Below are 10576 nucleotides of genomic sequence, written 5' to 3'. Positions count from 1 at the left end.
AAAAAAGTTAAGTAATGAGTAGGCTTTTTTTTTTTTTTTTTTGGAAATAAAATTGATTTATAAATAGTAATGAGTAGGCTACTACTAGTATTTAATCCTTAAACCTTAGCAATTAACATTATAAAGAAGAATTTTACAAATTATTATAAAAAATTGAGAAAAAAATCATAAAATTATTGATTAAGTAGTGAAACAAATTAACAACGTCAAAGTCCATCAATAATTGGGGTTTAAAAAAAAAAGTACTAGTCTTTGTCTCTAATGGGACTTGATCCTAGGATCTCATACCCTGAATAATGGGAGTCATACCACTACAACAAGCGTTGAATACAGCTAAATGTATAACTAGAATAGTATTATTCTAATAATTTGTAGGGGCCAGCAGTTAAAATAATAGGCCACGAAATTGGGCCATGGGGGCCGGGCCTCCACCCGCCCCCCATGTAGCTTCGCCCTTGCTAACCCGTGTTGATGTTAAACAGGTTGAGAACTACATATACCAAGGGGCTAAAAGAGTAATTAAGTAGAGTTGGACAAAAAACTTGCATATAAAAATAGACAACCGTACTACTGTGGCTTTAAACACTAAAATAGTAATGGAGAAAATAAAAGGAAACACTAACAACAATTGTACAATAATGGTTGTTGTAATGGGTATGGGAGTAATTTTAGGACTGTTTGTGGTAGCTTTTATAGTGAAAATGGTAAATGCTTTAGTATTGAAGCCAAAATGGCAAGAAAGATGGTTAAGGAAGCAAGGAATTGATGGCACTACTTACCAATTATGGGGTGGTGAACAAGATAAGCTAAAGCAATTGAAGATTAAAGGCATTACTTCCATGCCCAAAACTCCAACTCATGATATTATATCATGTTCCAATCCTATTGAGTCCCATTTAATGAAGATTTATGGTAAGTTTCAAATAAATTTATAGAAAATTGCTGCATATATACATAATCTTCTTGGCTTTGTCTCATAATTAATTAACCACAATCACCCAATTCCCACATCATTATATTATTGTGGCAACTTCGACTTTATTATAATAATTTTATAATCTAATTTTCATAATAAATAATCTTATTTTGCATTTGATTAAACTCGTGGACTACGTACATATATATTATATATTATGATTAAATGTACGTAGTAGTGTGTGATTTGATTAGAATTTCTTTAATGTACCTATGTAATAGGTAAAATGTTCTTTTATTGGACGGGGACAGTGCCTAGAATAGTACTGATGGAACCAAAGTTGATTAGAGAAATGTTAACGAATAAGTCCGGAGAATTTCGAAAACCAGAGATCAATGGCTTCACCAGACTCTTTGTTGCTGGTGTATCATCTTTGAATGGAGATAAATGGGTCATGCACAGAAAGTTGCTCAGTCCAGCCTTCCATATGACCAAGTTACAGGTTTTTACCCTATGCTCTTTCTTTTTGTCTTTGTAATTTACCGTAGAGTAGGAAATTTGGATAACAATAGTTGTACAGATTGTCAATTATATAGAAAATATAAATTCTTGATTAAAGAGGACTTTACTCTAATTGAACGCGATTATTACCACATGTGTAAAATTATAAAATAATTAACGTGATTATTTGTCCCAGTGCACTATTGATTTAGGGGTGTTTGCAACTTAATTTTATATTACTCTAGCTAAACGAGAGGTTATTATATACACCTAGGTGTACCGTATACCTATGAGTATTTATTCTCATTTTGATAATTGTTTTTTATTTTATCATCAAATGAAGAGCAAAAACTAACCTTGATTTAGTTGGGTGTACGGTACACCCGGGTATATATAATAAATTCTATAGCTATACCAATTAAAAAAAAAATACATATGTATGTTTTCATGTAAGTAATAATTTGTCTTGCAATTTTCTGCCAGGGAATGGTGCCATCGATACTAAAATGTACATTAGGAATGATTTCGATATGGGAGGGAGTTCTAGGAGCAAAGGATTCATGTGAAATTAATGTTTTCTCTGAGTTCAAAAAATTAACTGCAGATGTCATATCAAATGTGGCATTTGGCAGCAATTATGATGAAGGAAGCAAAGTATTTCAACTCATGAATGAGCAATCAAAGTTACTTTCAAAAATGTACTATATGGCGACATTTCCATTCTTAAGGTAACCACTTTTATATGCTAATAACACTTTTGTAAGGATGCGCGCTATGTACTCTCTCTTTCTCTCTTTAGTAACCTTTAGAGGGGGAAGCCAACGGGTCAATTGAACCCACTAGTTTTTGCGCAAACATTATTATAGATGTGTTCTTTGTCACGTGGGAGGGTTGGGGGAGCAATATTATTTTACTAACGTACAAATGAACCTCAATGTAGGCATTTGCCTACGAAAACAAATGCAAGGATGAAACAAATCCAAAAAGAAGTGACAATTGCATTGAAAGGTGTCATTCAAAAGCGAGCGAGAGTCATGGAAAAGCATGGTATTGTGAAGGATGATTTGTTAGGATTGATGCTTCAATCAAATCTTAACAGCCAGCTAGAGGGTAAAGGATTGACATTACAAGAGCTTATCGAAGAGTGTAAGCTATTCTACTTTGCTGGGCACGAGACAACTGCGAATTCGCTCACTTGGGCTATTGTAGCTTTAAGCATGCATCAAGACTGGCAAGAAAAGGCAAGAGAAGAAGTACTTAAACTTCTTGGTCGTGAACAAACACCTTCCTTTGACGACTTAAGTCGTCTCAAAACGGTAAGTTATTATTATTATTTTTATTTTTTTTACAAGTATTATTGTTATTATTAATATTATTGCTTCTAATTTATTAAATGTATACATACTCTGATACGCAAATCAAAATTAAAATAATGGTATGAATAAGCTAAATAATGAAAGGTACATGTATGTAAGAAACAATTACACTTGTAATGATCTGTGTATAAAGACAGAAACTCAATAATTATTTTAGGCCCAATAATTGTTTTACTTTGTATGTACAAATAGGCCGGTGATGATCTTGATCGTATGTAATTGTTGTGTATTGTATGTAGGTAACCATGGTTTTGCAAGAAACATTAAGGCTATATCCACCATCGAGCATAATCCGAACCACGGGTCAGAAAGGGGCGAAATTGGGAGATAAACAACTCCCTGGTGGTGCTCATGTTTTCATCCCAACACCATGCCTTCATCGAGATGAACAAGTGTGGGGAAAAGACGTACTTGAGTTCAACCCTAGTAGATTCTCCGAGGGGGTTTCGAAGGCATCCGATAAAGATTCGGCTCCATATTTCCCTTTCGGGTGGGGCCCAAGGGTTTGTATTGGGCAAAACCTATCCATGCTTGAAGCTAAGATGGCTTTGTCTATGTTACTTCAACGCTTTTCCTTCGAGCTTTCACCTTCTTATAATCATATGCCTTATTTTATGATGACACTCCAACCTTTACGTGGGGCGCAAGTCATTATTCGTAAGCTAGCATAGTTTGATCTCAGCTCGCTCGTTTGATTGGTGATGTTTTGGTTAGTTTGTTGTTCTTTTGGTTGTGTTGGTTTTGCCAAGCAATGAGAGCATAAAATATAGTTTGTCACTAGGCTGTCTTTAATTGTTTGTTCACAGAAATTGCAATATTCCTCAAAGAATGTATGTAATGTGTTGCTGTTAATTTTCCTTAATTCTCATCTTTCACCTGCCTCTTCAATTTTTCATCATCAAAGGTTTGTATACATGTAAAAGGGATATCCAGCAATTATAATGTAAAATTTTCATTATTAGACATGAAATTTCGAAAAAAACTTAAAGTCAAGTGGATTATTGTCGTGGACACTTACTAGTAATAGTGTTGTACATAGACACGAAAAATTTATATAAGTGCCACGTCAGATTTAATTTGATATAGGTCAAAGTCAAAATATTGACTTAGGCTTATTTGACTATTAATTAAATTTAATTATTTTGGGTGAAACATATTAAATTAGCCCACTTTAATTATTTTAATTAAATTATTTATTTAATAGTGAAAACCTACTAAATGAGTTAAGCTATTATAAAAAAAATCATGATTACCAAGTCAAAAGCCCACTCCAATGTACATCTCTCTTTATTTCATTTGGGGAGGAGAAGAAAACCTAGAGGAAATAGGATAATCAAAATACAGAAAAACCTCTCAAATCAATGTTATTTTATCAGGAAAAAAAAAAAAAAAAAAACAATGTTGGCTTAGAAAACACATGGGCTCTGTTGTAACTAGTCTTTTTTTTATATAATACTTCGTAAAAAAAATTATTTAAAATTTTTTCTACTGTGTTTTTTTCCCCTATCACATGGTAATTCTTAAATGAAGAGTTTTCATAATAATAAAAGATAGATTAGGGGGATCATGAAAGTAAATAACATTAAAAGCGTATATTGAATTAGGGTTAAAATTATAATTCTTCGAATGTTTATAAACGAAATAAAAGGCGAAGATCCAAATGCAAAGGGACATATAATGCTAGTACATTGAATTGTATTTTTAAAGAGATTACAACATTAGACCAAACACAAATTTTCATATATGACCGGTCATACGGTGTAGCCGGGAGTTACTCAATTAGTCATGGGTTACTTGGTGAGGATTTTTATGCGGTTAGGGGTTACTTGATCGGTCAGGGATTTTCGGGTACTGATTTTAGTGTGTGCCATCTTGTCGCATATATATAGTGTGGTGGGCAAAAAAACACTATAAAACAAATAAAATGTGTTATAAAAAAAAAAAAAAAAAAATTGGACGTCAAAAAATAAATTAAAGTACGTTAGAGTAAACGGCCGGATGTACTATTGGTATTAGTCACTAGATTAAAAAATTTATTTTTGTGAATCTATTGTCATCTCCATTATTTAGTCTTCGTATCAAATCAGGGTTTCCATTATTACATGTTAGTCACTAATGAAGTTTATAAATATATAGGAAGAAATTCAGTGTCATAAAGGCCTCGACGGCTTGCATTGCTACTTTGCTAGTCCCAACTAAGGCAGAAGGGACATTTATTTTACTCATTCAAACTTAACATGAGATTGTTATTCAGTAGTTGTCTATGTAATATGTATAGTCAGTTAGTCATGCTGCTTATTACATTCCCGAAAATTTATATGGAGTATTTAATTATATTTTTTGTGTAATTGAGCTTTTACACTAAATTATATCTTACATAGATTTCTTTTTAGTTACAACAAAAAAAAATTTATATCTCCTCATAATATTATTTTATTACAATGAAAAAGAAACAAGGTGACATTTCATAATACTATTTTAAAAAAGGTTAACCATTTCATTATTTTGTCCGTGATTGAAAACAAGCTGGGGACACTGACTTGCAGTTTGCAGTTTGCAGTTTGCAGTTTTGCACACATGGTAAGCTTAGGGATGACGCACGGGGCAACACGAGGAGAGCTACATTAATGCGCTTTTTGCTTTGTTAATCCGTATTATTTATTTATTTATTTATTAATTTTGGAAATATAGACTTATTGCAAACGAAAATAAAAATTAAAACTCTCTTAAACTTAGCCTTCATTGTTAATTTTAAAGGGGCTTTTATCGGATTTCACTGGTGAAAAGCCCCAATTATTGTTTCCTTTAAGTTTCTTTTTCTTGTTTTTTAGGTTATTATAATAATGTGTCCCTCAAAAGAAAGGGTTTATATCCTTCGAAACACAAGGTTTTTTTGATCACCTTCGAAAAATATGATTTTTCGAACTCCTTCAAAAAGACAAGGTATTATTGCATTTAATTGGTCTCCAGTTGTGCGGGGCTGTTATTGATTATTGCTCGGATTCGGGTTACAAAATCTGCACTAGAATTTTTTTTTCACAAAGTTATAAAGCAGCGACGGATCCACTCAAAAAGTTGTATGAGATAACGAATCTAGAATGCGCCGAATTGTTAAATTTATGTATTTGGATTCTTAGCTCTTCCCCGACCAATTCTTGTTTAATTTTGTTTGATCCGTTTTCATTATCGTTGATTGTCAATTATAAATGGCGTATGGCTTTTATTAATGGTATATAGTGTCCTTTAGAACTTCTCTAAAAAAAAAAAAAAAAAAAAAATGAAAACTATACATTATAGGGTTGAAAGAGTAATTAAGTAGAGTTGGACAAAAACGTGCATATATAAATAGACAGGCCACTCTGGCTTTAAACACTAAAATATTAATGGAGAAAACACTAACAACAATAGTACAATGGTTGTTGTAATGGGCATAGCAGTAATTTTAGGACTGTTTGTGGTAGCTTTTATAGTGAAATTGGTAAATGCTTTAGTGTTGAAGCCAAGATGGCAAGAAAGATGGTTAAGGAAACAAGGAATTGATGGAACTACTTACCAATTATGGGGTGGTGAACGAGATAAGCTAAATCAATTGAAGATTAATGGCATTTCTTCCATGCCCAAAACTCCAACGCATGATATATTATCATGTTCCAATCCTATTGAGTCATATTTAATGAAGATTTATGGTAAGTTTTAAACAAATTTGTAGAATATTGATGCATAATTTCCTTGGCATTGTCTTATATATAATTACTTAACCACAATTAGCCAAATTCCCAACATCATTACATAATTGTGGCAACTTCGACATATAAAATTATTAACCTTCGAAGCTTAATTTTTTAATTAAGTAGTGCTTTATTATAATAATCTTATAATCTAATTTTTATAATAATCTAATTTTGCATTTAATTAAACTCGTGGGACTATCTATTATTCTACAATATTTTTTCACACGTTATTCTTAATTATGTCATGTGCATTGTTAGAGGGAAGGGGTGAGAGAAAGAAGGCAAGAAGCTAAAGCCATAAAATTTAGGCATTAAGATATAAAGTCTATTATGATAAAATGTAGTCATTTGAGTTCTTGTTAAATCATTTTAATAATATATTTATGTGAAATAGGTAAAATGTTCTTTAATTGGACGGGGAAAGTGCCTAGAATAGTGCTGATGGAACCAAAATTGATTAGAGAAATGTTAACGAATAAGTCCGGAGAATTTCGACAGCCAGAAATCAATGGCTTCACCAGACTCTTTGTTACTGGTGTCTCAACTTTGAATGGAGATAAATGGGTCATGCACAGAAAGTTGCTCAGTCCAGCCTTCCATATGACCAAGTTACAGGTTTTACGCTATGCTCTTTCTTATTGTTTTTGTAATTTACTACCGAGTAGGAAATTTGGATAACAATAACCGTACAAATTGTCAATAATATAGACAATACAATTTATTGATTAACGCGGACTATACTCTATCTGAATTAACATGATTATTACCACTTGTGTAAAAGTATACAATTAACGCGATTATTTGTCCCACTGCACTTTTGATTCATGTTTCCACTTGTGTTTGCAACTAAATTTCCATTTCTGGCCTACTTATGTTTTCATGTTTCCACTTGTGTTTGCACTTTTGATAGAGTATTAAACATATTCCTGGGCTTCAACCATCAGCTTAAGCTTTTGGTTGAGATGGTCCTCTAACATGGTATCGGAGCCAGCGTGACACAAAGGTCACGGGTTCGAATCTCATCCGCCCCTCCTTCAAAGTGGAATTAATTTGCACCAGGTATGTCCTGGGCTTCAACCATCAGCTTAAGCTTTTGGTTGAGATGGTCCTCTAACAGTTTCGTTTGACGACTTAAGTCATCTCAAAATTGTAAATCATTATTGTTATCATTATTGCTTCTAATTTTTTAAATGAATACTTACGCATATCACAAATTAAAATAATGGTATGAATTAGCTAAATAATGAATGGTACATGTAAAGGAACGATTACACTTGTACGGAGTACTTATCTATATATAAAAATAGAAACTCGATCATTTTAGGCCCATTAATTGTTTTACTTTGTATTGTACAAATGGGTGACCTTGATCGTAATTTTTGTGTACGTGTTGTATGTAGGTAGCCATGGTTTTGCAAGAAACATTAAGGCTATATCTGCCATCGAGCATATTCCGAACCACGGGTCAGAAAGGGGCAAAATTAGGAGATAAACAACTCCCTGGTGGTGCCTATGTTTTCATCCCAACCCCATGCCTTCATCGAGATGAACAAGTGTGGGGAAAAGACGTACTCGAGTTCAACCCTAGTAGATTCTATGAGGGGGTTTCGAAGACATCCGATAATGATCCATCTCCATATTTCCCATTCGGGTGGGGCCCAAGGGTTTGCATTGGGCAAAAACTATCCATGATTGAAGCTAAGATGGCTTTGTCTATGTTGCTGCAACGCTTTTCTTTTGAGCTTTTACCTTCTTATAATCATATGCCTTGTGTTATGATGACCCTTCAACCTTTAAGTGGGGCGCAAGTCATTATTTGTAAGCTAGCTTAGTTCGATTGGTGACGTTTTGGTTAGTTTGTTGTTCTTTTGGTTGTGTTGGTTTTGCCAAGCAATGAGAGCATAAAATATAGTTTGTCACTAGGCTGTCTTTAATTGTTTGTTCACAAAAATTGCAATATTCCTCAAAGAATGTATGTAATGTGTTGCTGTTAATTTTCCATAATTCACATCTTTCACCTGCCTCTTCAATTTTGTTCATCATCAAAGGTTTGTATACACATACAAGGGATGAATAATAACCAACAATTATAATGAAATTTTCATTATTAGACAGGAAATTTCAAAAAAAAAAAAAAAAATAAATAAATAAATTAATTAATTAAAGTCCAGTGAATTACTGTCGGGGACACTAAAGCAATAGTGTATTTAATTGGTTAATTATGGGTAAAGTTGTAAATTTGTGCTAAAATTCTTTACATTGAAAGTGTGTTACAAGTATTATATTGTAACATTCTCTCTTTTTTTTTTTTGGTAGTAAATTCTCCCTTTGTCTTAATTATCTTGAAATAATTGACATGTTTCACTTTTTTTTTTTTAACAAATTATGTACTAACTTTGACCATAATTATTAATTACTACATGAAATTCCGTACGATGCATGATTTTTTTAACCATAAATCTCATAAAATTATATTTTCTTAATTACATCCTATAATATTTTGATTAACTTGCTATTGCCAGTTAAAAAAGGATGATGATTGTTTTTATGTTATTCAGAATGCAACAAAATGAGATAATTTTTAGTTTTATATTAAAAATCTCACAATGTATGATCGTTCCCCAAATGTGCTGGATAAAATTTTTCATGTGAAAATATTTTTTTTTTGTTTTTTTTAAAATAGTTTAAATCCTAAATCATATTTATTTTTTTAATTCTAAAATAAAATTTGATTTTTTATAAGTTAACTCTCATATATCATTCGTTAATTCTTATGTGGCTTTATTTTTTTTTTTAATTCTAAAATAAAATGTAATTTTTTTTTCATTGGTCTTGCCTTTGTATATGTTATCTCATCCGTTACATAATAGGATAAAAATTTTAAGGTTGTTTTTTAAATAATTTAAATCCTAAATCATTATTCGTAGTTTTTTTTTATATGATATGTAAAATTAATTTCTCAAATCTCATTTGTTAGTTGTGCTTTTAAATTGTAAAATAAAAAAAATTTACTATTCGTAGTTATTTTACAATTTTTTTTTTAATTCTAAAATAAATTAAATGTCTATTTTTTTTCTTGGTTGATATAATGTCTTTATCTATGTCTCCATGCCATGCGCTTTTATCGAAAATAAATATTTTTTTAATTATTAAATTAATGGTTTCTACATTTTATTTATCGGAGATTTGGATAAAGTCTCCATTCTAAATTATTAATGCAACATTTCGTGTCATGTTATGCACGACTAGTTCGACTCTTTTTTTTTTTTTTTTTTTTTTTTTTAACAATACCTTATCTATACATGTAAATAGAGGTAGGTGCATCAAACTTGATCTAGTGACAAAGTTTGTATCTCACAAGTCACAACCTTTGATTGTGGGATCAAACTTCAAACCCCACTAGTGATATTTTGAGGTGGGGATTCCCTTACCCTTCCTCTCCCCCTATCTCACTTTTAAAGTGCCTAACCCGTTAACACGAGTCGAGAAGATATGTGAGAGATTCCGGCTTGATAAGACCCTTCTCCTTACCAACTCTTTGCAATGAGGTTATTTATGTACTCTCTAAAAAGGTTTTCAAAACACCGAAGCGGAAGAGAAAAATATCATCGTCATCAAGTCTGTCAAGGTAAGGATATTTTTGAAGACTGGCGTGTCAATCATTATGGAAGGGACAAAGTACTCCATAAATTCATCATCTATGAAAGACAAATTGACAAAAAGAAAGACAAAGGCTGCGTTTGGTTATCAACTTATTGAGCCAAAAAGAGCTTATTCAACACATTTGGAGGATTCGACCAAACCAATCATCTAAGGGCCTATTCACTTCAACTTAATTTCAGTTCAGTTCAGTTCAGTTCAACTCCAATCAATTCAATTCACTTCGGCTCCAATCAATGCAGTTCAATTCAATTCAGTTTAGTTCAGCTCTTAAGTTCCTTCTCTCATAAAATATTCATTTCAGCTCAGTTCAGTTCAGCTCAAATTAGTTCAGTTCAGTTCAGTTGAGGTGTTTGGTAAACAGCGGGTCACATTAAACTGATTGGCATGAA

General features: G+C 32.1%; 2 protein-coding genes across 2 annotated transcripts; both read left to right on the top strand.

Moving 5' to 3' along the window:
• Window positions 1-638: 638 nt before the first annotated feature.
• LOC145591809 (cytochrome P450 CYP72A616-like) lies at window positions 639-3464 on the top strand. The gene is made up of 5 exons (XM_081648304.1): window positions 639-912; window positions 1198-1418; window positions 1901-2145; window positions 2358-2733; window positions 3033-3464. Exons 1-5 carry the CDS (start codon window positions 639-641, stop codon window positions 3462-3464), a joined length of 1548 nt encoding a protein of 515 aa, XP_081504430.1.
• Window positions 3465-6205: 2741 nt separating this feature from the next.
• On the top strand, window positions 6206-8356 carry LOC145591808 (cytochrome P450 CYP72A616-like). Its single transcript, XM_081648303.1, has 3 exons — window positions 6206-6479; window positions 6919-7139; window positions 7925-8356. The coding sequence occupies exons 1-3, from the start codon at window positions 6206-6208 to the stop codon at window positions 8354-8356; spliced, it is 927 nt and encodes a 308-aa protein (XP_081504429.1).
• Window positions 8357-10576: the final 2220 nt, after the last annotated feature.

The sequence above is a fragment of the Chenopodium album genome, chromosome 18 (genome assembly GCF_948465745.1).
Source record: "Chenopodium album chromosome 18, dcCheAlbu1.1, whole genome shotgun sequence".
Classification (NCBI taxonomy): Eukaryota; Viridiplantae; Streptophyta; class Magnoliopsida; order Caryophyllales; family Amaranthaceae; genus Chenopodium; species Chenopodium album.
The sequence above is the reverse complement of the archived record's forward strand: the minus strand, read 5'-3'. Positions and strand labels throughout refer to the sequence as shown.

Coding starts and splice junctions, on each gene's coding strand:
- LOC145591808 (XM_081648303.1), top strand. CDS start 6,206: ATGGTTGTTGTAATGGGCATAGCAGTAATTTTAGGACTGTTTGTGGTA. Junction 6,480..6,918: donor ATATTTAATGAAGATTTATG/GTAAGTTTTAAA, acceptor TATGTGAAATAG/GTAAAATGTTCTTTAATTGG. Junction 7,140..7,924: donor TCCATATGACCAAGTTACAG/GTTTTACGCTAT, acceptor TGTTGTATGTAG/GTAGCCATGGTTTTGCAAGA.
- LOC145591809 (XM_081648304.1), top strand. CDS start 639: ATGGTTGTTGTAATGGGTATGGGAGTAATTTTAGGACTGTTTGTGGTA. Junction 1,419..1,900: donor TCCATATGACCAAGTTACAG/GTTTTTACCCTA, acceptor ATTTTCTGCCAG/GGAATGGTGCCATCGATACT. Junction 2,734..3,032: donor ACTTAAGTCGTCTCAAAACG/GTAAGTTATTAT, acceptor TATTGTATGTAG/GTAACCATGGTTTTGCAAGA.